This window comes from Grampus griseus (assembly GCF_964374135.1).
Source record: "Grampus griseus genome assembly, chromosome: 3".
In the NCBI taxonomy this organism is placed as follows: domain Eukaryota; kingdom Metazoa; phylum Chordata; class Mammalia; order Artiodactyla; family Delphinidae; genus Grampus; species Grampus griseus.
Window position 1 is genome coordinate 108,398,404 of NC_139019.1, and position 27,488 is coordinate 108,425,891.

The 27,488-nt window shown below is 38.8% G+C and overlaps 1 protein-coding gene across 1 annotated transcript in view; it reads right to left on the bottom strand.

Moving 5' to 3' along the window:
• The window catches only part of RAPGEF6 (Rap guanine nucleotide exchange factor 6), a 220,161-nt gene extending 192,882 nt beyond the window's left edge, over nucleotides 1-27,279 (bottom strand). The window contains exons 1-3 of the mRNA XM_082650203.1: nucleotides 27,036-27,279; nucleotides 1,183-1,253; nucleotides 170-226 (exon numbers count right to left, since the gene is read on the bottom strand). Coding sequence (XP_082506329.1) covers nucleotides 170-226; nucleotides 1,183-1,253; nucleotides 27,036-27,104 — 197 coding nt within the window. The 5' untranslated portion in view covers nucleotides 27,105-27,279. The remainder of the gene's footprint in view (nucleotides 1-169; nucleotides 227-1,182; nucleotides 1,254-27,035) is intronic.
• Nucleotides 27,280-27,488: the final 209 nt, after the last annotated feature.

The window sequence follows — 27,488 nt, forward strand, 5'->3', positions numbered from 1 at the left end:
TAAACTTCATTGCACTGTGCACCTTCTGTGAGCCCTATGTACATTATATTTCATAGTTTAGGAATATATTTCAATCTCCTCTACAGAAACTGTTCCAGAATCAAATGAATTTCAATGCTAACAATCTAAATTTTAAACATTAATTTAAGCTAATTATGGAAATACTTACCAAAAAAGAACTTGATTGCCACTGTATCTCTCATAGCGTGCTCTCGCAGACATTAATCTAACATATTTTTTAAAAAGTAAAAATTTTTAAAATTATTTTATTTGAATTGTCTCAAAAATTGTTATAATTACAACAGAAAATTATCAGATCTATCACTAAATTTTTCACTGGAGTTTAAAAATATGATCACACACACACAAATCTGTTGAATAAATATAAATTTGCTTGTATTTAAAAATACTTTACTACTAATGCCCTAGTTTTTTCTTTCTTCTTGATATACTTACTTGACATATACTAATATCTAAATTATGTTACACAGAAAACAGAAAATAATAAATTCCAAACAATTATATTTAGAATCTGGTCCATAGCCAGAAACTTAAAGAATAGCCAGAAAAAGTGATAAGTAAGCTGGTCATGGAAGAAAAACACAGTTTAATTAAAATACTATGCAAAGTTATAATAGTTAGTGCTTATAGCACTCAAAAGTATCTTTACAAATATAATCACAATGAGACAAGGCAGCAGGAGAGAAAACTCATTTTACAGAATAGAAAAATGAGGTTCGGAAAGTTTATGGGTACTGTCCATAGGAGCTTATGCCAAATCAAGAGTCTTGCTCCTTCCACTTTAATATAACACTACATCATACCATGCCCATCTCAAGCATTTGATACAATAAATATCAATACAAATTACAAAGAGAAAGTTCTGTTTTCACTAGCTAGCACAAACTGAGCACTGCACTTTGCTTTAAATATTCTCATTTAATCCTCGAAATGCTGCAACAAAGGTAATCTTTTTATCCCTATTTTATGGAAGACAAAACTGCAGCTTAGATGTTAAGACTTGCTCAAAGTCCCAGGGCTAAGGAAAACTGGAATGAGAAAGGCCCATTTCTTTGCATATCCTATAAAAAGCCCCTAAATGATTTGGTCCCTGCAACTATCTATCCAAACTCATTTGAATAACTCCTTAGCACATGCTCTTAAACACAGCATCACACTTACCTAAGCTGATGTTCCCTGAGATTTGATAATATTTCCATTCCATGAAGATAAGAATAAATAGTATTTAAGTCCTGTAGAACAGAAAAGACTTTAGATTAATTTTCAAATATACTTTTTAAAATATGATATCCCACAATTCTGATTTTAAGCAAACAACCATTTATGACACAACTGTTAACTACAGAAGAGTCACAAAATCTCTGAATTACAATAGATCTGAAAAGGTTTAGAAGAGTTCCCTCAACTCACACAGGAACCCCTCCTCAGCATGGCTGACAACCTCTACTCGAACAATGCCAAAAAACTCATTATTTCATATAAAAGTCTATTTCATTTCTAAACAGATGCAATCTTTCCTCTTTAGTGACCTCCAAATATTTGAAAACAGTTATCTTGTCTTCTTTTAAGTCGTTTTTTTTTCCCTCCAAATAACAAAGTCTAAATATTTGCAGGTTCCAGATCTTTAAGCATCCTAACTGATCTCCTCTGGAGATGATTCTGTTTGTCAATATTCCTCTTAAAATATGATTTTCTAAAAAAAAACTCTTTTCAAACAGACTCAAGGTGGTATTAATCTACCACTAAACAAAACTGACATCCAATGGGACAATGCTATTGTTCACTCTCCGAAAGAACTGGGGAACATTTCTCTAGCACTCATTCAGATAATTAGATATTAATAAACCCAGGTTAATAAAGTATAGTAGTATAGTATAACCTCAGCTAAGAGCAATGGCATAGCAAAAGGAAAGTGTGGAAGCAGGGAACATTCCTGACAGAAAAGAGTATTTTACCACAGAACGCTGATGCACGGTGATTATAAAGAAGCTTAAATTCTCTATGTAAAATTTACCTCCTTATTCTCTTACAAGGAGTAATGCCTCTATATCAGGGCAGACTGCTCCCAAACACTACTCTCTTTGATATATAACAAGAGAATTATCAAATGACAGAGAGACAAAAAGAAAAGACACATAAGACAACCTGTTTCCCCAATATGCTACTAAGACAACAAGGAAGCTCTAAGAAAAAAAGCAATAATCTCTGATTCCAAAGCTTACAACTGCCAATTAACCATGATGGATTCAATGACCACACACATCTCTGCTAAATCCTTACCAAAATAAGAGTGAAAAAGATTTTTAAGTGTGTATATATATATATATATATATATATATATATAAAAAAGAGATGAATAGATTAAAAGAGGAAACCACAGCAAATGAGTCTATAGACCTAAAAAAGGTCTATAAAATTCTATAAGACAGCAGATGGAGCAGTGATATGATAAACTGTACTTCCAAAGAGGGCTACAATGATATGTCTTATCCCATATGCTCTTTTGCAATGAGACCTTGTCACTCCCTCATCAAAAGTAGGAATCTAGGTGCCCTCCGCATGGATCTGGGTTGGTCCTGTGATTTGTTCTGACCCAAAGAATGTGCCAGAAGTGAGGCCGTGTAACTTCTAAGATTCAAATACCCTGAGAGCACCAATGTTGTGAGGAAGCCCAAAATAGCCTCATTGAAAGAGAAAGGCCACATGAAACAGCACCAAGGAACCGGATATGTGATTCCTTCTTAGACCAGACCAGCTACCAGCTGAATAGAACTAAGAGAATGATCCAAGTCGAGGTTCTGTGGGGCAAAAGAAACAACCTCCTAGCCAAAACTTTCTGAGTTGAGGTCAGAAACAGAGTCCTGGAAAAAGTCTGGCTCATAGTGACCTCACTGAGCCTGCAGACCCACCTAATAGTCTTGTCTCTCTCCACTCCCCAAGTTTATAACTAGAATTTTTTTTATCTGGCAGTTAGAATAACTCCCACAAAGGAACCTATGTGGTAAAAGCTGTCATAGTGGAAAAAGTCAAGTGGAAACCTCTGAAATTGCCCCATTCCCCAGAACAAGATAGTAAATAAAAGACAACATTGCTTTTCCAAAGAGGCAAAGAAGCCAAGACTAGGGCCGCCAGTAAAGGCTTAAAAGTATGCAGGGGTGACAGTCCTTCTCATGCATCATCTGCAAAAATCAGACGGATCCTAAAAAACGACTATAGACTGTCATACACTTAACCAAATTTTAGCTCTGGGCACAGCTGCAAGTCCCAGACATAATATTGTTGAAGGAATGATTAATTAAGCTTCAGGTATTGATTTGGTGAATGTATTCTTTTCCATTCCAGTTACTAAAGTAAAAAGTACAAGAAACAGTTGGCAGTTGTGCAGGACAATATTAACTTACAGTTTTGCCTAAGGGCTATTGCAACTTTCTCAGTCTCTACCATAATATAACTTGAAGCCATCTAGACCACCTAAGACATTACGTATGTATTTTGCTGACTGAACAGAATGAACAAGAGAATGAGCAAGGAGTGGCTGGTACCCTGGAGTCTTGGGTAACACACTTGAACTCCTGGAAGTGAGATATTAACTCTATGAGGGCTCAAAGACCTGCCACTTCAATGTTTTCGGGGGTGCAGTGTCAGAAGTATTACAAAACATCCCTTCAAAAGTAAAAGACAACTTTTGAGACTTCAGCTTTCATTCAAGATGGAATAAGAGGGATTGGACTTACCTTCCATCTAAAACAACTAAAAATCATAATAAATAAATGAAACATTTTTCAAGAGGTAAGACATTACGAAAAAAAGACAGTGGCATTTGAGAGAGGGGAAACGAATGAGGTGATTCATATAATTATCATACCTTACTACCTGGTTGTATCTTGAGAAGAAGTAGCTGGCCACCTGCAGAGTAGAAGGTAGCTCAAGTTTGCAGAGCCAGACAGAGAGAGCGCATACTACACAGAAAGAAAGAATGTTCTGAAAACCTACAGAAGGTCTCACTTGAGTCTAGTTTGAGTACTGATCTTTCCATGTACATGAAGAAATACCTCAACTCAGGGAAAGAACCATCTGAAAGGATTAGAGTAGTGGTCCTCAATCAAGACTGATTTTGCCCCCTGGGTGACATAGTGATATCTGGAGACATTTGGGGTTGTCATAATTTTCAGAGGGGAAGGCGGGGCACTACTAGCATCACGTGACTATAAGCCAGAGATGCTGCTAAATATCCTATGATGCCCAAGACAAGGCCCCAGAATAAAGGATTCTCTGGGCCAAAACATCTACAGTTCTGAGGTTTAAACTTCTTGGATTAAAGGGAACAATACCCAAAACTCACACAGGGACCAGAAGAGTTACTATTCCCACCAGGGAGAGTGGAAAAATCTCATAATTCAGAATGCATTTAGTAGAGTACTCAAAAGCCTTTGGATTCAGTACTGGGCAAAATTAACACTGCACTAAATGCTACTCTGGTGCTACGTAGCATAGCTCAAAAGAGAGCCCCAAAGGGTCATGAGATTTCCAAATTACCTGTGTCCCAGAAGAATATTTACAGGAAATAAAATATACCCAGCACATAAAAAAGTAAAATTCACAATCTCTGGTACTCCATTAAAAATCACCAGGCATGAAAAGAAACAGGAAAAATGACCCATAAGGAGGAGAGAAAAAATCAAAACCAACTCAGTAATTACCAGATAACAGAATTAATACAAAAAGATATTTAAAAACTTACTGAAACTATATTCCATATGTTCAAGAAAATATAGAAAAGATTAACTATATAAGAAGGGACACTAAAAAAAAATTCCAGAGATGAAAACAACACTGAGATGTAAAATACACTGGATGGGATAAGTGACACATTAAGACACTGTAGAAGAAAAGATTTAAAAACTTAAAGACACAAAAATAGAAATAAAAAATAAAATACATGGGGAAAGGAGATCAAGATGGTGGAGTAGGAGGATTCAGAGCTCACCTCCCCCAATGAACACATCAAAAATACATCTATTGTACATGTGGGGCAACTCTCACTGAAAACAAACTGGAGACTGGCAGAAAGGCTCTTATACAACCAAGGTTGTAATGAAAGATCCACATGAAATCAGGTAAGAAAAGAGGAGAAGCAATCAGGTGAGGACCTGTGCCCCTAGGAGGGGATACAGCAGAGGAGGGGGACTGCATGGGCTCAGAGACCCTCCCCAAACAGTGAGGGGTGTGAACCACATATTAGGAAACCCAGCCCTGGGGTCCAACACCAGAAAGATAAGTCCTCTTCTTGGCTGACTTGAAGACCAGTGGGACTAGCTGGGGCTGAGAGAAATCTAGACGTTGCTAGTGAAGAGCACCCACGTGCTTGGTTTCTCTCAAAACAGGGTGGAGAAAGCAACTGAAAATGCCAGGTACTTTAGCTGGCTTCCTGCATCTGCCCAAACGTGCACCCTGGCTCATGCTGAGGGCCGCTTCAGCCCCTCTTGCTCCATGGCACAGCTCCCCACTAGGGTGAAGGCTGCCATAGCCAAGTAGAGTAGACAGCTGTGGCAGACAGAGCCAGCCCAGACCCAGCACTGCATCTGAATGGGGTGAGGGCAACCATTACTGGCATTCGTGGGGACAGCAGATCAGAAGCAGTCTGGAATTCCAGTGTGCTGGGACTGCCCCAGTGTGCACCTTGACCCACATCGACTGCCCACTCTGGCCTCTCATGGTCCAGCACTGCTACCCTCTGGGGTGAAAATGCCGAGGTTGCTGGGGGGGAGCACACACTTAGAGAAAATGGAACCAGCTCAGATCTAACCTTCAGGACTTCTGCTCTCGAACACTTGAAACTTGGGACAAGGATGCTGATTCCTGCCACTTGTATTTAACATAGTATTGGAAGTCCTAGTCACAGCAATCAGACAAGAAAAAAAGACATAAAAGGCATCTAAATTGGAAGAGAAGAAAAACTGTCACTATCTGCAGATGATGTCATATTTTATATAGAAAACTCTATAAAATTTCCACCAAAAAAACTATTAGAATAAATGAATTCAATAAAGTTGCAGAATATAAGATTAATATACAGAAATATGTGGCTTTTCTATACACTCATAATGATGAACTATCAGAAAGAGAAAGCAAGGAAACAATTGCATTTGAAACTGCATGAAAAGAATAAAAAATATAGGAATAAACTTGACCAAGGAGGTGAAAGATCCATATGCTGAAAACTATAAAACACTGATAAAGGAAACTGAAGATGATACAAAGAAATGGAAAGATATCCTGTGCTCATGGACTGGAAGAATTAATATTGTTAAAATGTCCATACTGGGCTTCCCTGGTGGCGCAGTGGTTGAGAGTCCGCCTGCCGATGCAAGGGACACGGGTTTGTGCCCCGGTCCGGGAAGATCCCACGTGCCACACAGCGGCTAGGCCCGTGAGCCATGGCCGCTGAGCCTGCGCGTCCGGAGCCTGTGCTCTGCAACGGGAGAGGCCACAACAGTGAGAGGCCCGCATACCGCAAAAAAAAAAAAAAAAAAAAAAAAGTCCATACTGCCCAAAGCAATCTACAGATTTAATACAATCCCTATCAAAATACCCATGACATTTTTCACAGAACTAGAACAAATAATCCTAAAACTTATATGGAACCACAAAAGAACCTGAATAGCCAAAGCAACCTTGAGAAAAAAGAACAAAGCTTGAGGTATCATGCTCCCTCACTTCAGACTATACTATAAAGTAACAGTAATCAAAACAGGATGATACTGGCTCAAAAAAAGGACACATAGATCAATGAAATGGAATAGAGAGCCCAAAAATAAACCCACATACCTATGGTCAATTAATCTAAGTTAAAGGGGGCAAGAATATTCAATGGGGAAAAGACAATCTCTTCAGTAAGTCATGCTGGGAAAACTGGACAGCTACATGTAAAAGAATGAGATTAGGACATTTCCTCACACCATATACAAAAATAAACTCAAAATGGATTAAAGACCTAACTGTAATACCTGAAACCATAAACTCCTAGAAGAGAACATAGGCAGAACACTCTGACATAAATCACAGCAATATTTTTTTTTGTATCCTAAGGCAACAGAAACATAAGCAAAAATAAACAAATGGGACCTAATTAGACATAAGAGCTTTTGCACAGCAAAGGAAACCATCAACAAAACAAAAAGACAATTGACCGCTGAATGAGAGAAAATATCTACAAATGATATGACCAACAAGGTGTTAATATCCAAAATATATAAACAGCTCATATAATTCAGTATCAAAGAAACAACCCAATGAGAAAATGGGCAGAAGAAAAAGACATGAAAGACATTTTTCCAAAGAAGATATACAGATGGCCAAGAGGCATATGAAAAGATGATCAGCATCACTAATCATCAGAGAAATGCAAGTCAAAACCATAATTATATACCACCTCACTCCTGTCAGAAAAGCTATCAGCAGAAAGATCACAAATAACAAATTCTGGCAAAGATGTGGGGAAAAGGGAGCCCTAGTAAGGAAAGGGAATATAAATTGGTGCAGCCACTATGGAAAACAGTATGGAGCTTCCTTCAAAAACTAAAAATAGAACTACCGTTAAGATCCAGCAATTTCACTTCTAGGCATACATCTGAAGAAAATTAAAACACTAATTCAAAGAGGTACATGCACCCAATGTTCATAGCAGCATTATTTACAACAGCCAAGATACAGAAGCAACTAAGTGTCCATCAACAGATGAATGGATAAAGAAGACGTAATATGCGTACGTATGTGTGCGCTCACACACACACACATATATACACACAATGGAATACTGCTCAGCCACGAAAAGGAATGAAATTTTGCCATTTGTAATAACATGGATGGACCTGGACAGTATTATGCTTAGTGAAATAAATCAGACAGAGAAAGACAAATACTGCATGTTATCACTTATATGTGGAATCTAAAAAGTAAAACAAATGAATACATATAACAAAACAGAAACAGACTCATGGATATAGAGAACAAACTACTTGTTACCAGTGGGGAGAGAGGCAAGATAGGGGTAGGAGATTAAAAGGTACAAACTACTAAATATAAAATAAATAAGATACAAAGGTACAGCACAGGGAATACAGCCAATATTTTATAATAACTTTAAATGGAGTATAATCTACAAAAATACTGAATTGCTATGTTGTATGTATGATCTAACACTGCATAATATTGTAAATCAACTATACTTCAATTAAAAATATAAATAAATAAAACACAGGTAGAAAATATGGAAAAAATATCAACAGAGCACAAAAATGTGAACAGTAGGACAGGCATCAACTTTAAGCAGGCCTAACAGAAGTATAACTGGAGTCACTGTGAAGAAGACAAAGAACAAAAAAACAATTTGGAGAATGGTGGAAAATCTTCCATATTTGATAAAAACTATAAACTTGCACATCCATGAAGCTCAACAAAACCCAAGCACAAGAAATATGAAATAAACAACAGCAAAGATCATAATCAAATTGCTTAAAAAAATGATAAAATTATAAAAGCAGCTAAAGAAGATAAATTACACAGCGAGATCATTAGAATACAGAATAGTCAGAAACAACGCAATCCAGACAACACTGTAGTAACACCTTTAAAGTCACAAAAGAAAAAAACTATCAATCTAGAATACTATTCCCAGAAAAATACCCTTCAAAGAGGAAGGCAAAATATTTTTCATATATACAAAGGTTGAGTCAATCACCAGCACACCTGCTCTATAAAAAATGTTAAAAGTCATTCATAAAAGAAGAACACAATACAAGATGGAAATCTGGAGCTACACAAAGGAATGAAGAAAAACTGGAAAATGGTAACTACATGGGTAAATATAAATCTTTTTTCTAATTATTTAAAAGACAATTGACTATTTAAAGAAACAGCAACGACACCAATGAATTATGAGGTTTATTTATGTGTGCAAGTAAAATGCATCACAACAGCACAAAGGCCAGGAGGTAAAAATGCAAGTATAGTATTGTAAGGTTCTTATATAAAAAATAGTATAATATCACTTGAAGGTTGATTGTGATAAGTTTAAGATGTATACTATAAACCTTAATAAATTTCACAGTTTGTAGATTCTTTTGGATTTTCTACATATACAGTAACATCTCCTGTGAACAAGACCACTAGTATTTCCTCCCCAATCTACATATGTACATACTTTTTTTCCCCCCCTAGCTTTAATGCATGAGCTAGAACTTCCAAAACAGTGGTTGGTAGGTGTAGTCATATACTACAAACACAGCTGCTGGGGCCCCACCCTTTGAATTAAGAGTCATCATAACCTGGTCAGACACCCACAAAATGCCTATCCCATGGAAATGTGCTTGTTATTTTCTAACATCAAGACAATTTTGTTTTAGTGGCAAACAAGGTCTGAAAACTGGAAAGGTTATGTCTTAACAAACAGAATTAGAAATCCATAACTTGACCTGCCCAATGAGTGTAGGCTAGAGTCCAGGAGTCCCAGAATTTCCTGAGATCCTCAACTGAATTATGTCATATCATTTCCTCTGTTTTCAAGTCAGAGGACATCTCTGGTACATCACTGATGATGCCATGAATAGCTGACAAAGAATTAGGAATTCACTTTTCCATTTTAAAGTCTAAGTGAGAACATAATTTACAAGTTTTGAAATATACACATGGTTCTCCAGTTCTCTGCCTGAAGAAAGTCTGACAAAGTTGATGAACTATAGATTCTAAAAGTCCTTCAAATTATCTAAAAGTTTGCCCTCTATTTGTCTCCAATCTTTGACAATTTGGCCATTTTACACGCAGTTCTCCAACAGCATCTATAAATGGTGACTGCATGGATCTGAATAGAAGTATTAGGATTACTCCTATCCAGGGTTGGCAAACTTTTTCTATAAAGGGTCAGATAATAAATATTCTAGGTTTTCTGGGTCATATGGTTTTTGTCACAGGTACTAATCCACTTTGCCTTTGTAGCATGAAAACAACCAAAAAAAAAAAAAAAATGTAAATGAATGGGTGTGGGCACATTCCAATAAACCTTTATTTGCAAAATAGTTGGTAGGCTAATTTGGTTCCCAGGCAATACTCTGTCAACTCCTATTGCATATGGTCAAAATATCTAACAAAGAAGTCAAGCCATGAATAAACACCTCTTTAGCAAATACCTCAACTTATGAGTTTTGGTGGAAACTGAGTATATCAGATTTTCACTTTTCCAACCTTCCATAAAACTATGGCACAGGCAAATGACCCAAGCACTACCAATCACATATACTCATCATAAACTGTTAATCTAGTGATACCGAGAAGCAAGAACTATCCAGAATCCACTTTGGCAGCTAGTGGTTGAAGGGTCTGTGAACACATGCAGTGTACAGTATAGATGTTCAGCAGTGCAAGCTGTGTTCAGTGCTAGCAGCAGTAGTATCTTTACCAAATATGTGATAAAGAGTATGGATCATAGTTGTCTAGCCCCAAGTCTATTTCTCCAGCACTCCCAACAATTCTGTAGCTACCCACTATCCTTTTAATAAATTCCTTTTCTTTAAATTGACCAGAATTGGGTTCCGCTACGTGTAAGTAACAACCCTGAAAGACCTTTACAGTAGCACCATCAGCATCACTTGGGAACTCGGCAAAAAATGCAAATTCTCAGATTCCATCCCAGACCTAGTGAATCAGAATCTCTGGGAGTAAGACCTAGCTATCTGTGGTTTAATGAGCCCTACAGGTGGTTCTGATGCACAGAAAGTTTAGAACAAGTGGCTTATTGGTAGGATCTATGCCACTCGGGTTATCTGGCTGATAACCTATTAATGAGGAGGAACGCAAGCACTGAGATGTCCAGTAAATCCTGGTCCCTCCAGTGCACCTGGTTTTAGGGTCACAAGATGTTAAGCATTTATGAAAGGACAGAAAATAATCTCCCAGAACAAAGGATGGTTGTAGTAGCAAACTGATTCTCTCATGTGATGTGAGTGGTTATGGTTTTGGTTTACGCAGGACAGCAAGTATTGATAGTTGTTGACTGTGTAATGCTGGTCTTAGAAAGGGGTTTCTTCGAAATTGAGTTATTTGCATTGAGGTGGATGGACCTAGAGACTGTCATACAGAGTGAAGTAAGTCAGAAAGAGAAAAACAAATACCGTATGCTAACACATATATATGGAATCTTAAAAAAAAATGGTTCTGAAGAACCTATGGGCAGGACAGGAATAAAGACACAGACATAGACAATGGACTTGAGGACACGGGGAGGGGGAAGGGGAAGCTGGGACGAAATGAGAGTGTGGCATGGATATATATACAGTACCAAATGTGAAACGGATAGCTAGTGGGAAGCAGCCACAGAGCACAGGGAGATCAGCTCGGTGCTTTGTGACCACCTAGAGGGGTGGGATAGGGAGGGTGGGAGGGAGACGCAAGAGGGAGGGGATATGGGGATATATGTATACATATAGGTAATTCACTCCGTTATACAGCAGAAAGTAACACATCATTGTAAAGCAATTATACTCCAGTAAAGATGTTAAAAAAAAAAAAAAGTGTTAATTCCTGCCTGGAAAAAAAAAAAAAAGAAACAGGTTTCTTGTGGTTTCTGTAACAATTATCTCTGAGACAGGCTAAAGGTACTGCACTATCTGTTAGGCTTTTGGTATGTCCAAGATCAATAAAAGCTATTATAGAAAGCCAAAACAAACAAACAACCCTGACAGAGGCAGACTGGAAATCTTGCAGATATTTCTTGGTAATAAAAAATTTAAATGCTATATTCAAAGTGACGTTAATTATTTAGTGTGCACTTGAAAGCTGTTCTACTCAACGTGAAAGAGGGAAATCATGAGCAAGATGAAAAAACTCAGAATTTATGACATTCCAGATCAGTTAACACCTAGATCAGCCACTGGTTCTGTAACTACAAAATATTGCAGAAATTATCCAGGGGTATTAGAAGAACAAATACCAACTCAGGATTAGAGAATAAAAATAATAAGTTCTACTTGGGCAAAAAGAAGGTGAGGAAGCGGTGATGACTCAGCGCTTCCTAAAACATATCAGCCATACCCTCTCAGCCAGTCAGTTACATGAGTGAAGGTAAGCTGAGGTGGGGGAGACCACTGCCATCCTACAAACTGCCCTTCAAGTGATCCATACCTAATGCATTCACTGTAGGCATATTCTATGACTTTTCAATTTCACTGTTAAATGAAATATTCAATTCATATTTGCAGCTCTGTATGTATGAGGAATTAATAATTCTGCTAAGTATACACTTCTAATTAAGCACTTTGGGATTTCTAACCCCTTCGTCAACACTGTACCAAGCAGTACGCTTCTCTCAGCAACTCCATCTCTCAATTCGGCTGACTGCTGCTCTACACATGCTTATAAAACCAACCAAAACTTGGAAAACTCAAAGTGGAATGCTTAGAGCAATTTTGAATTTTTTGTTTCTCAAAGTCTAAAACTAGTTTATTTCTTACCTATGATAGGCTTAAGTCATCACATACAACTTTCAATACAACATCAAGTATCTAAAACACTCATTAACCAAGATATTTTACTCGTTATCCCAGCAATTTTAACAATTAAAAAACTCTCAGGATGGATCTCTATGGTTAGTACAGATTCAATCCCAAGATATACATATTCTGCAGCTGTAGTTGTATAATCAAAACTTATGCTGAAGAATCTTCCCCAAATTATCGTTAGGCTGCCTTCAGCCTAACAGTGTGGTTAAAAACTTGGACTGTGGAGACAGCTGTGTTTTCAAGTTCTGCCTCTATCAGTTACTAACCACGTAACATTGGATAATTTGCTTAACATTTATTTTTTGTACAACAGGAATGACAAACTGCTTCCTTTTAAACATAAAATAAAATAATACCTATTAAATGTGTAGCATGGACACTATCACATGGTAACAAATGTGTATTATAAAATTACAAAACAAAGGTTAAATTATGTTCAGCAGACAATTAAAGCTATTTTAAAGATTTTCAACAATATCTCCAAGTTAACAAGCCCATACATTAAACACAGAACTCCATTCCATTGGTTTTATCATCCGTGAAGGTGTAAATATATTCTGCAAAATGGCAATAAAGGGCTATATAACACTTACCACACCTGGAGCCCAGACCATGGATTCTAAATACCATTTCCTACTAAAAGGAACCCAGGTTCCTCAGATATTCGGTTGGCCAAAAAGTTCCTTTGGCTTTTAAGTAAAAATAAAATACACATTTTTCATTTTCACCAAGAACTTTGTTGAACTATGTATTCACTGTTTTGTTCCACTGCCTTCTGCCATTTTTCAGGCAACTTCATAATTCCATCTTCCCAAAACTTTTTATCTTTTTGAGCAAAGAACTGTTCCAGGTGCCTTTTACAGTCTTCCAGGAAATGGAAATTTTTTCCATTAAGAGAATTTTGTAAAGACCGAAATAAATGGAAATCTGAAGGTGCCATGTCTGGTGAACACGGCAGATGAATCAGAACTTCCCAGCCAAGCTGTAACAGTTCTTGCCTGGTCATAAAAAAAATCATGTGGTCTCGTGGTATCCTGATGGAAGATAATGCGCTTTCTGTTGACTAATTCTGGATGCTTTTCGTCGAGTGCCGCTTTCAGTTGGTCTAACTGGGAGCAGTACTTGTTGGAATTTCTGGTTTCCTGGAAGGAGCTCATAAGAGAGGACTCCCTTCCAATCCCACCATATGCACAACATCACCTTCTTTGGATGAAGATCGGCCTCTGGTGTGGTTGGTGGTGGTTCATTTAGCTTGCCCCATGATCTCTTCTGCTCCACATTATTGTACAGTATCCGCTTTTCATCTCCCATCACAATTTGTTTTAAAAATGGAACATTTTCATTATGTTTAAGTAGAGAAGCGCATACGGTAATACAGTCAAGAAGATTTTTTTCGCTTAACTTATATGTGGAACATCAAAGTGATTCACATAACCAAGCTGGTGCAAATGATTTTCAGTGCTTAAGATCTGGATATCTTGAATATGTCGGCTATCTCCAGCATGGTATAACGTTGATTGTTCTCAATTAATGTCTCGATTTGATCGCTATCAACTTCAATTGGTCTACCTGACCGTGGAGCATCGTCCAGCAAGAAATCTCCAGCACCAAACTTCGCAAACCACTTTTGACATGTTCGATCAGCCACAGCACCTTCTCCATACACTGCACAAATCTTTTTTTGTGTTTCAGTTGTGTTTTTATCTTTCTTTAAATAATAAAAGCATGATATGCCAAAAAAGTTGTTTTCTTCCATCTTCAATATTAAAATGGCTACACAAAAATTCACCAATTTTGATGTTTTTTTAAAAATGCACGCTGACATGACAGCTATCACAATACAATCTAACAAAATTGTTTCACATGAAGATAAAGACAACTAAGCGAGCCATCTTACGGAAAACACCGAACGAACTTTTTGGCCAATCCCATAAACAGCTGATTTCAGTAGTAGAGCAAGAAAAGTAAAAGCCTGGAACACCTTTTTGGGCCAGAAAGTAAAGTATTACTTAAAGACTACTGGCTCACGCCAAAAGCAGCTGACTTAGAAAGGGCTCCCAGTGGCTAAAGTTGGGGCAACCTAAGAATCAAAAAGAACAATGACAATATTAAAAATACAAAAATAATCCTTGAATTCAGTGATTTTTTTTTTAGAGAAAGAGGAGAGGGGCAAGTGGGGAAAGTTCTTCTATACAGAATACCAGCTAATTAATGGAGAAGTAATAAACAACCTACACTTTCTACTGCACACTGAACACTTTCACCTGGGTGACTCCTCAGCAACTCAAGTGCAAATATCCAAAGTTAAACTGATTATCTGCATCCCTAGCTGTGTCTTGCTCCTCGGTTCCCTGATTTAGGTGACAGTACTCACCTTCAATGGCTCTGGTAGGAAATCTATCAATCCTACTTTCTAAACATCTCTGCTCACCATCTCTACTGGAGCAATTTAGGGATTCATTATTTCTTACTGGATAACAGAAAACAGCCTTCTTGCCTCTAGTCTGGCCCCCTGTAATCCATTCTTCAGAGTGCTGCCAGTGTGATCTTTCTAAAAAGAAAATGCAAACTCCTTAACAAGGAGAACACAGCCCTTCATGTTCTGGATCCTGACCATGCCTGCAGCCTCACCTATTTTACTACTTATTCTTGTCCCAATGTTCCAGCTACGCAGGCAACTTGCATGTTCATACCAAGCTCATCTTGTGGCCTTGGAAAATGCTGTTCCCTTTTCAGGAAACACACATTGTTCCTTCTTCACCTAACTTTTATATATTCAAATCTATACTCATGTCAGGGTTCCCTTTTCTAAAACAATTTGAATGACACCTACCTACCCTTTACTCCTGTCTCCCAACAGCCCTCCTACAAAACTCCTGAGCACCTGATATGTGCAACTATCACAGTACTTAACCAGGCTGTATTTTGTCTGTGTACTTGCCCATCTCCTCCCCTAAGAACTTTAAACTTTTATCCCTAGCACTTAAAAACAGGACTTTAAAAATATTTACCACACATTCATCAGGCAGTCTTCCACAAAAAAAGCATGCATTCAACTCTGCCTCAGAGTCATTTAAGGAGCTCATAAGCAATCCAAACTTCAGTTGCCACTTATAAACTCTTTTCTAAAAAATATACTATGATGAAGCCTTCTCGTATTAAATGAATGCTTTTAAGAAACCAAACTAGAACAGGCTACCATCCTCTGAAAACAAGTTATAAAACAGAATGGTATATAAAAAAAATCACATATCAAGCACACCTGTTTTCATTCTACACAAAACTTGAGAATTATAAACTTCCATTAAATTGACACAGGCACCTTAAAGTATTATACTTCATATAGTACAGTCACAATTAAATGAGAGACATTTATTTAGGAAAATATTAGGTCTCTATATAGATGTCAGTAAAAAAACACAGTTCAAAGCTTAAAATGTAACCTAAAGTTCACTGATAAAGAGAAAGCAGTGGGGCACTACTGGACTGAGGAAGTGACTGATGAATCATGTGACCTTGAGCAAGACATTTTACCTCTCTCAAGTTCAGTTCCTTTATCTGTATGCAACCCATTTCACTAGCTCTTGAACCATCAGCTAAAGTATTTTTGGAAGAGCTACATATACATACGTTCACAAATACATGCTAGGTGGTGCTGCTACTTCTGCTATGTACTAAGTATCCTGTCCAACAAGTCCCACTGCCTCTGCCACATGTCAAAGCCAGAAGCCCTAGGGCTGCCAAAATTTCAGTTTGGGGCAAAGTAGTGGAGAATGTCTGGTAGTACTGAACATCAAATGGGGGCTGCTTATGCCTCCATAACCTCAAGTTCTTAATAAAGTGGCTCATTCAGTTTTTATTTACAGCGAGACCTCAGTTTATACAGGCCAGTTCAAGGTAAAGCCAAATGATAACTACAATGTTACATAGCTCACAATCCTACATCCCTTTCAAAGAACATGACTTTGTCAGTCAAGTTCACCATGCCTGGCTGCTCCTCCTCTTTGCAGAATTCTCTCTCAGGGAAGATCCTCATCTCTCAAAAACAAGATTTTATGGTGTCTAAACTCCTGAATGGCCACAGTTTTTTTTTCTCAAGTTGGGAATCTCCAATACATGTAAAATGAGGTGTCATGCAAAAGAACCGTCTAATAAAGGCCCCATCCAGATCTAGTATTCCCCTTCTATACAGTTTAGCTTACAAATGAAGGTCAGAGGGGCCCAGAAGCATAAATAAGTTCTCTTATTTTCCAAGGAACCCTCTGAATGTGCATCTGCTGTGGAAAAGCACAACAGAATCTTTGTTCTGCCACCCTCAAGGATGCACACAGTGACTCACTCAAAAACGACTCCAAGTACAATGGTGCATTTTCGCCAATTAAGAAAAAATCTCTACAAGTGTACACTTAAAAACCAATACTCTAAATTCTGAAATAGATTAACAAATAATTACAAGAATACTAAAGTTTACATTCTTTCAGTCCAAGTTCCCTCTTTAACTTTTGGTAACAAAAATAAGCTATTTTTTGTTTGTTTTTTAACAAAACCCTTTTCTGGATTGTGAATAGGCAATTACATTAACATCTAGCTGAGCATGAAATATTTGCCCAGCAGAAGTTTTAAGCCACCTGGTTAAAAACACATGAAAAGTTAAAACTGGCATTGCAGTTAAAACTGGAAATGTGTTTCAAAGCCATATAAAAAAGAAGTTCCTGTTTCAAGGTATGACTTAAGTTCCTCTCTCTGAACTGTCTCTGAAGAACTGCCAGGTAAAACACATAGTTTCTTTATGGTAATTGTACATTATTCTTATTTTAATAAGAGGATATTAATGGCAAATTTTGCCATTGTGCCAAACTTCATCAGTCTTTTTTCCCCAGCACTTCAAGTATCAGACCAACAAAAATCACTACTAGAAAAATAGGGGAACAGTATTTTTCAGATTCCTTTTCTCTTTAAAGTCATTTGCGCTACAAATATTTGGCTACCTACTATGTAACAAGTATTGCATGATGGAAACTGGGAGATAAGGAAATAGTCACTGTCTTCAAGGAGCTTACAGTCCAGCCAGAGAGACAAACATGCCAGTAATCATAACACAGTACAGTAACTGCTATGGCAGAGGAAGAGACACAGAGAAGGAGTGGAAGATGAGATTTCAGTGAGGAGTCTGGATTTGTCAAATGAGAGGATGGTGTTCTAGACAAAGGAAATAGCAAACTAATATGTATGGCTACATTTATTGAGTGCTCATTATGACTGGTACTTTGCTAAATAAATACTTACATATATTATCTTATTCAGTCCACGTAACAATCCCCCAAAGATATTCAATCTTAAAGTTAGGTAACTTTCCTAGGGTCACTCAAATTCTCAGTGCTAGAGCCCAGATCTGAAGTAGGCTTGTCCAAATCCAAATCCAAATTCCAGGGCCCTAAACACTTTCCCACCCTATATAAAGCACACAGAAAGAATATGGCACAATGGACAATGCTTCTAATCTCTGTCTATATATTAGAATTACTTAAGGAGCCTTCTATAAATACCAATGCTTGATACTCCATTCCAGAAGGTTCTAATTCAAGAAATGAAGGGTGGGCCTGGGCATTAAAAAAAAAATTCCCCAGGTTGAAAACATATGTAGCCCAGGTTGAAAAGTACTGTGTTAGGATATTTACATTTCTCTAATAATTAGTGATATTGAGCATCTTTTCATGTGTTTGTTGGCCATCTCTATGTCTTCCTTGGAGAAATGTCTATTTAGGTCTTCCGCCCATTTTTTCAGTGGGTTGTTTTTTGATATTGCGCTGCATGAGCTGTTTGTATATTTTGGAGATTATTCCCTTGCTGGTCTCTTTGTTTGCCAATATTTTCTCCCATTCTGAGGGTTGTCTTTTCATTTCGTTTATGGTTTCCTTTGCTGTGAAAAAGCTTTTAAGTTTAATTAGGTCCCATTTATTTTTTTTTAATTTTCATTACTCTAGGAGGTGGGTCAAAAAGGTCTTGCTGCGATTTATGTCAAAGAATGTTCTGCCTATGTTTTCCTCTAAGAGTTTTATAGTGTCCGGCCTTACATTTGGGTCTTTACTCCATTTTAATTTTATTTTTGTGTATGGTGTTAGGGAGTGTTCTAATTTCGTACTTTTACATGTATCTGTCCAGTTTTCCCAGCACGACTTATAGAAGAGATTATCTTTTCTCCATTGTATATTCTTGCCTCCTTTGTCATAGATTAGGTGACCATAGGTGCGTGGGTTTATCTCTGGACTTTCTATCCTTTTCTATTGATCTAAACTACTATGAGGTATCACCTCACACCAGGCAGAATGGCCATCATCAAAAAATCTACAAACAATAAATGCTGGAGAGGGTGTGGAGAAAAGGGAACCCTTCTATACCATTGGTGGGAATGTAAATTGGTACAGCCACTATGGAGAACAGTATGGCGGCTCCTTAAAAACTAAAAATAGAACTACCATATTACGCAGCAATCCCACTCCTGGGCATATACCCGGAGAAAACCTTAATTCAAAAAGATACAGAAGATGTGGAGATGTGGTACATACATACAATGGAATATTACTCAGCCATAAAAATGAACGAAATAGTGCCATTTCCAGAGATGTGGATAGACCTAGAGACTGTCATACAGAGTAAGTCAGAAAGAGAAAAACAAATATCGTATAATATCGCTTATATGTGGAACCTAGAAAAATGGTACAGATGAACTTATTTGCAAAGCAGAAGTAGAGACACGGATGTAGAGAACAAACTTGTGGATACGAAGGGGGGAAGGGGGAGGGTAGGATGAACTGGGATATTGGGATTGACATACATACACTACTATGTATAAAACAGATAACTAATGAGAACCTACTATATAGCACTGGGAACTCTACCCAATGCTCTGTGGTTACCTAAATGGGAAGGAAATCTAAAACAGAGGGGATATATGTATACATATAACTGATTCACTTCGCTATACAGTAGAAACACAACACTGTAAAGCAACTTTACTCCAATAAAAAATTTTTTTTAAAAAGTACTGTGTTAGGATATTTATATAAGTAGTTTAAAATGCATGTGTTTGGGGGTGGGGGTCGATAAGGCAGAAGATAATGGAGGACTTCACATCTTTCCCATTCCCCTCAGAGCCAAACTCACAAACAGTAAACTTACTGCCTTCACTTTCTTGGGTCTGATTCTCACTTTAATCCACTGCAGTCAGGCTCTGTATTCAGTCCACTGAAACCATTCTGATGGATGCAACCCGAAGAATTTATGAGTCCTCACCTTGCTTGAACTCTCTATAGTACCTGATATTAATGATTAGGGATTTCTCTATGAAATGTCCTCCTGTAACACCACTTTTCTGTTCTCCTTCTACCTCTATAAACAATTTCTTTTCATTCTCTTTGACCGTTTTCTTTTCCTTCCCCCATCCCTTTAATATTAGAGCACCCAAAGGGTCTGCCCTTCTATTCTCACTTAGTTTTCTCACTCTGAGTATTCCTACCAATCCCATGACTTCACCTATGACCCATACGCTGTAGACTGTCAGACCAACTCAGACCCATAACCTGGTTTGACCTGAAGCTCCAAATGCTTACTGAACATCTCTATCTGTGTCTCCTGTAGAGAGCCTCAAACCCTTTCCAAAACTGAACTCTCTTTCTAGCCTAATTCTGCTCTTTAATAACGTACTCTTATACACAGTTACTCAAACGAGAAATTCAGAAATTATCTGAACTTTTGCATTACTCTGAACAGACCCAACCCAAGTCTGTCCCAACAAGCAAAAGACAGAAAAGTTTTGCCAGATTTGCCCCAGAGCTATTGCAGACACTTGAGAAGAATATAAGGACAGAGTATATCTTTGCCTCAAGTGCAGCATTTGGGGTTTGAGGCAGTTACCACAAGAGTAGGCTTGGACAGAATGAGGTGGCCAATCCAAAAGGGTAGGTGAGTCACGGTATAAAAAAGGATAAGTACATGAAGATCAAGGAAAGCCAAGAGAGGAGCTTCAAAGTCCAGTCCAGAGATAAAATGCAAAGAACCAAGATAGTTTCATAGTCCCCTTGGTTGCTGTAAAGAATACACACTGTATGATTCCACTCAAATGAAATTCAAAAACAGGCAGAACTAATTTATGGTGAAAGATGTCAGAACAGTTTCCTTTGGGAAAGCGTACTGATTGGGAGGGGCAAAGGGGGAGTTTCTGGAGTGCTGGTTATATTCTATATCATGATTTGCATGGTAGCTAAATATATTTGTGAAAATTAAGCTGGTTTATACGTAAAATCATGTGGACTTTACAGTATGTGTATTATAGTCAATTTCAAAGTTAAAAAAAAAAAAAAAAACTCTGGTGGGATGTACAAATTCCCGTTTCAACCAGTGACCATGTTGGGCCAATTTTACTTCCTCACTATTCCACTATCAAATATTCTGCTACCTTATTTCACTCCTGAACTACTGCATTTGTTTCCTATAACCAGATCCGTATCTCCTGATTTCCCGGTTATCCTGATATAATCATTAACAGTCTTGCCTTTCACACAGAAAAATATCGTGGTTTGGACAAAATGTTATTTGTTCATCCTACTGTAAACCACCCAGCCTCAAAGGTAGCCGGCCTGTGCCCTTCCCGACCCACCCCCTACCCCCCCCCTACATCTTCAACAATGCCCACAGAGTAATCTTTGTAAAACTGATCTTATTTCTGGGCTTTAAACCCTCCAATAGTTCTCCTTTATTTACAACATCCAGTCCAAATCCCTGAAATGATCCAATCCTGCTATTATACCCAGCTTCAACATTTAACATCTACCACGATGTACCATCCCCTTACACATACAAACACCCCATACACTAACTAGCCCAGTGTTTTGCAACCTTTTTTCATTATCACATCCCTCCAAAGAGTATTTTTCATAATTGCCACCCCATCTCCAATTAAATATTAAGGAATAAGACTTTGTCTGGTAGGGATGAGTTTTGTGTAGATATTACTACACAAACCATAGTAATACCTAAGATTTTTTTTTCACTCCCCCCAGAAGACCTAATTTTTGTCCCTTTGGGGATGACATCATCCCCATTGGGAATGCATGCTCTAGCCTTACAGACTGGCTTCTTGTTCTACAAATGTACCTGGCTTGTCACCATTAGTGCCTTTGCTCCTGCTGCTCGCTGCCTGGAATGACCTCCCTTCTGGATATCATCCAGACAGCTACTCACGATATCTAAGCTTTAATTTAAGGCTCCTCCAAGAAGCTTGTCCTTTCCCCACTTGCAGTTGTAAAGTACCCTATCCATTCCTTTGTCACTAGTAACCTTAACATTTTACTAATGTTTTCATGTCAGTCTCCTAAGTCACTGAGGAATAGGGACCATGTCCAATTTCTCTCTACTACCTTGGCTTTTAGTATTGTGCCTAACATATCATCTGTTAACTGAATGGATAAATTAATGTTATCATCTTCATAAGGTAACCATACATCTCAATTTGCTGGAGACAGACCTTTAATCTGTTTTCCTGGTATAAATATTAACCCACCTCTTTTAATTCTCAAAAATGATCTGGATGATAACGTATATTGCTAAGCTATCTAGGCAGCGGGAAATAATTAAATTCTGAGCAAGAATAGAAGATGATCACACCCGAGTATTAGAAAGATCACTCTAGCAATAATATGACAATAAATAAAAAGACTCAAGCAAAACTTCAGGGGTGAAACGATAAAAGTGTGAACTAGGGTAGTACAGCTGGATAGGAAGAGAGAGATTCAAGATGTAAAATCAAACAAGATTTAGTGACCAGTTAGATATAGAGAGGAAGACAGCAGGGGGAATCAAGAGTAAAAACACTAATTTCTGGATTGAGCAACTGGGGCAGTCACCAGCAGAATATTAAAGAGGAGGAATGATGATGGTTTCAATTTGAGACTAGTGATTGAAGAACCTGGAGGACAATTTACTGGTTAGATATATGAATCTGAAGGACATGGAAGGGGGCAACATGCGCTATACAGACCTAGGTGTCAGCCTATAAAAATTAACTGAAGTCACGGTGCAGAATGAGACCACCCAGGATGTACAAAATCAGCAATTCTAATGAACAGAAGTATTATCTTTTTAACATGAGGACTTTAAAAAATTAATTCTAAATTTTGTTCTCTTTAACATATTTATTGATCATTTAATATGCACAAAACATGGTATTAAGCACTTAGAGACAGAAATATAAGAGGAATAAGGTGTTCACTCCGAGGTAAAAAAGAAAGATTACAGAGAAAGAATGGCACTGAGGGTTTCCCTGGTGGCGCAGTGGCTGAGAGTCCGCCTGCCAATGCAGGGGACGCAGGTTCGTGCCCCGGTCCAGGAGGATCCCACATGCCGCGGAGCGGCTGGGCCCGTGAGCCATGGCCGCTGAGCCTGCGCGTCCGGCGCCTGTGCTCTGCGACGGGAGACGCCACAGTGGTGAGAGGCTTACTGCCAAAAAAAAAAAAAAAAAAAAAAGAATGGCAATGAATATGGACTGAGTTGAGAAAAAGCCAAATTCAAGGTCTCAGTTTTGACTGTGGCATCTTTAATTTTGGCATAACGACTCAAAATGAGTACCTTAACAGCTTTTCTTGCTTTAGAGCACTTAGCTTCCCCCAGAGTATTTAAGTCTAAAATTTTCCATTAAAAAAAAAAAAAGATCTTTGTAAGGTGGGAAAGGAAATCAGAGAACTAGCTCAGGAAAGATAATGTGCTGTGGAAGCTGAATCTACACAGTAGGAGAAATGGCCAGAAAAGTAAAAACTGTGTTAGAACACAGTTCTAAATGGCATACTTTACGAAAGTTTCCATTCTCAGTGTCTGGCTCACTAGGATTATGCTTGAGTTGATAGTTTCATGTAAGGACAACAGATGGGTCAAAATAAAAGAACCATTAATTTTGTCCCAGAAACAAACAGAAGAGTTCTTTATTCATTAATTATATGATGCAAACATCTGATTACAAGATTATAAGACACTGATTCTTATCTATTTGTATATTTTTTTATAATGCTTTGTACCCAGTACGTATTCGAGGAAAAATAAGCTGAATCAATGCTTTATCCCCTTCTATTACACACTTTATTGGCTTAGCTTCCAGGACAGCACCACTCTATCCTAGTTTTTCTTCTCCTGCACTGTTTGCTCCCATGCCTTCTCCTTTGCTGGTTTCTGCTCTTCTCCCCTGACCTTGTAGTGATCAAGTGCCCCAGGGCACTGTCTTTGGTCCTCTTCTATTCCCATGTACACTCACTACTTCGGTAATTTCACCTAGTCTCCTGACTTTCGACATTATCTGTAAGCTAATAACTATAAAATTTCTATTTCCAACCCAGTCTTCTCTTTAGAAATAATTATAAATTGTATACGCAACTCCTTACTTGACATTTCTAACAGACATTTCAAATGTGACATATTCAAAACTGAATTTCTGATCCACTCCCCTCCCCAAAACTACTCCTCCTGCAGCTTTCCCAGTCTCTTTTTTTTTTTTTTGCGGTACGCGGGCCTCTCACTGCTGTGGCCTCTCCCGTTGCAGAGCACAGGCTCCGGACGCACAGCCTCAGCGGCCATGGCTCAAGGGCCCAGCCACTCCGCGGCATGTGGGATCTTCCCGGATCAGGGCACGAACCCGGGTCCCCTGCATCAGCAGGCGGACTCTCAACCACTGCGCCACCAGGGAAGCCCTTCCCAGTCTCTTTGATGGCAGCTCAAACTCTCTTCAATGGTAACTCCAACACTCCAGTTATTCGGCCCAAAAACCTTGAAATCATGTTCGATTTTTTTTCTTCCGCAAAGCACAATCTAATCCATTAGCAAATCCTGTTGGCTAAATCCTGTTTCCATAATTGATTACTACTCACCACCAGCATTACTATCACTTTACTCTGAGTTATGATCTCTTCCCTGCTTTAATGTGATAACCTCTAACTGATGTTCCTGTTTCTTTCTACCCTTGTTCCCACACAGTTTATTCTCAACCCAGCAAGCAGCCAGAGGATGCTTAAAAAACTAGGATAACATCGTTCCTCTGCTTCAAAACATTTTGGTGGAAAACAAAACCCTCTTTCACTCAAAGTAAAAGTCAAAGAATTTACAATTTAGAAAGTCCTGCATGATAAGCTCCATCCTACACCACCACTATCACCCCTCTGACTTCATCTCTTACCACTCTTCTCCAGTCACTCAGAGCTCCTTGCTATTCCTTGAATGCATCAGACACGTTCTCATCTTAGAACTTTTGCAATGACTATTCTACTTGGAAAGCTATTTCCCCATATATCCCCATGGCTAACTCTATCACATGAATTAGACTTTAATCAAAATTCATCTCAACCAAGACACCGACTACCTTAAATTGCACCCAGTCCTTGTCCCTTACTTCCAATTCCTTTATCCTGCTCTTTAACTAGCAATTATCAGCTAACATATTATGTAACATACTTGTTTATTGTATTTATCTGCCTACTCCCCTCTCTCTTCTGTTAGAATGTAAACACCAATAGGGCATGCCTGTTTTGTTCACTGATACATCCTAGTGCACAAAATAGTGCCTTGAACTGGTAAGCTTTCAACAAATAATTGTTGAGTGAGTATATTTATAATAGACCCTTAAGAGTCCACTAAAAAGAATAAGGATCTTCTGAAAGCAGGCATGACCCTATGAGAATTTCATCAAATTATTTATCACAAATAGCTCAACACTAGGATTCAATTTATCACTTCTTTATTGATACTTCTGTACCCCGAACAAATTCTACACTCATTCAAAAGCACTGCCAATGATGGGACATCCCTGGCAGTCCAGGAGTTAGGACTCCACGCTTTCACTGCCAAGGGCCCAGGTTCAATCCCTGGTGGGGGAACTAAGATCCCACAAGCCACGTGGTGTGGAAATCAATCAACCAATAAATCAATAAATAAAAGTTTAAAAAGCACTGCCAGTGATTCAAGCAGTTAACAAGTTATGCTGCTAGATGTCAGCGCTCCAGTCTGTGTACTGTGGGCAGCTGTTTAGCATTTCCTTAAACAACGCTGCTGTTCCAGTAAAACAAGATAAAGTACTTACACAGCACACACTGGCCACCATAACTTTGTGAACAGTTTAGAAATTTTCCTAAAGCTCAAAAATAAGCAATTTCAAAGTAGGTAATTCTGTTATTAAAGAAAATTAGGATCTTCCCATTAAAATGTGAATTTATCATAAGTAATACTTAAAAGTAAAACCTACATTATACATTGTAAGCCTTGTATGATACTTTCTAATGATATTAAAACTATGGTAGATTCACCTGTTCAAAGTGAATGCTTTCAATTAACTCACAATTAACTCACAATGACCTCAAGAATTATCAGAGGAAAATTAAGACACATGGGATTACAAATGCAGGTCTTAAAAAGAGGACTGTGGAAAGTGGTAGAATTTGCTTTGTTTCTATGCAAAGATCAGGATTTCCAATAACAAAGTCTGACCCAGCAGCTACAATTACAGCTTGACTAATATCATGTCACAAAAGGTCAGCCCAAATTACTGAGACTTACTATGCAAAACATTATTAATCTGAAAAACACAAAAGTGACTTAGGAAGAACTAACCAAAGTACTTCATTTTATATATTGCAATTACACACAAGACAATCCAACAATCCATTCACATTGTTGTTAGTTTTTGCTTTTTGGTTTAGGAAACATACCACTTATTATGGAAACTTATCCAAATCAAGGAAAACCTTCCCCCCCCGCCCCCAATTTAAGCCTCTATAGGGATTGCCAAGGTTAACAGGTTTCAGTTATTTGCCCGAACACCAGCCTTCAGCTCAAGTGAAAATCATTTAACTCAATACAGCAGGTTTTGGATCCAAGCACAAAATACTGTAACATTTCCCAGCGACACACAAAAAACTACCTCCCCAGAACTTATCTTCAGATAGGCATAATTCTCCACCAGAATTCATCATCTGACTGGATGCAAAGTTTTAAACTGATCTTGAAAACTTTATCTTTCTTTAGGCAATTGAACAGCATTTCAAAGAACTTTAAGAGAAGTTATTTCTTAATAACACGGCTGTTATAGTTCACTTACAATTTTTCATAGTCTACCTATCTACGGGACAATCTCAGTCCGAGTCCCACATTTTACCCTGAGAAAATACGATTTAGTAATGGTGCTTTTTTTATCGAAAACACTGCGAAGTCACCGGCAAGGACGGGTGTGCGGGGAAGGCGGCACAGCGAGCGGGAAAGACGGTCGTCACCCGCCCGCGACAAGGGCCCGGGTCAGGGCCGGGGACTCAGAGAACAGACACCTTGGCAGCAGGTGCGAGGCTCTGACAAGGGGACAGTTGCCGCAAGTTTCGGACCGACCGAGGGATGCTGTCCGTTGGACAGCGGGAGGCGCGCCGGGCCAGCTGGCCTTACCTCGGGCGTCCGCTCGGGCGGCTTCTTCTTCAGCGCCTGCCTGGCTCCGGGGTCCACGGGTGAGTTCATGGTCGCGGCCCCGGCCCCCGTGCTCCCCAGCCTGCCCTTAGCAGCCCACGCGACAGCCCATTCACCCTAGGTAGGGGGGCTACACTCTTTTCCCCCTCCCTTGAAGAAGGGAGCTCCAGACTGCGGCGGGGACCCCGCTTTGGCAAACAAGCCTTCACACGGCCCGCCCAGGGCCTCAGCCCACGCGCGACTGGCCAGAGAAGCCCGCGCGGGGGCGGAGGAAAGGCGAGTGCGCGTGCGCAGCACGCGCAAGCGCGCAAACGGACGCCTAAGGGCGTGACTCTGCAATGACGTAAAAACTGGGGCGGTGCAGTGAAGCCTCCTCCAACCCTTCTTCGTGAGATTTGAAGAAACGTCGCGAGACATCACCCAAGCCCGTCACGG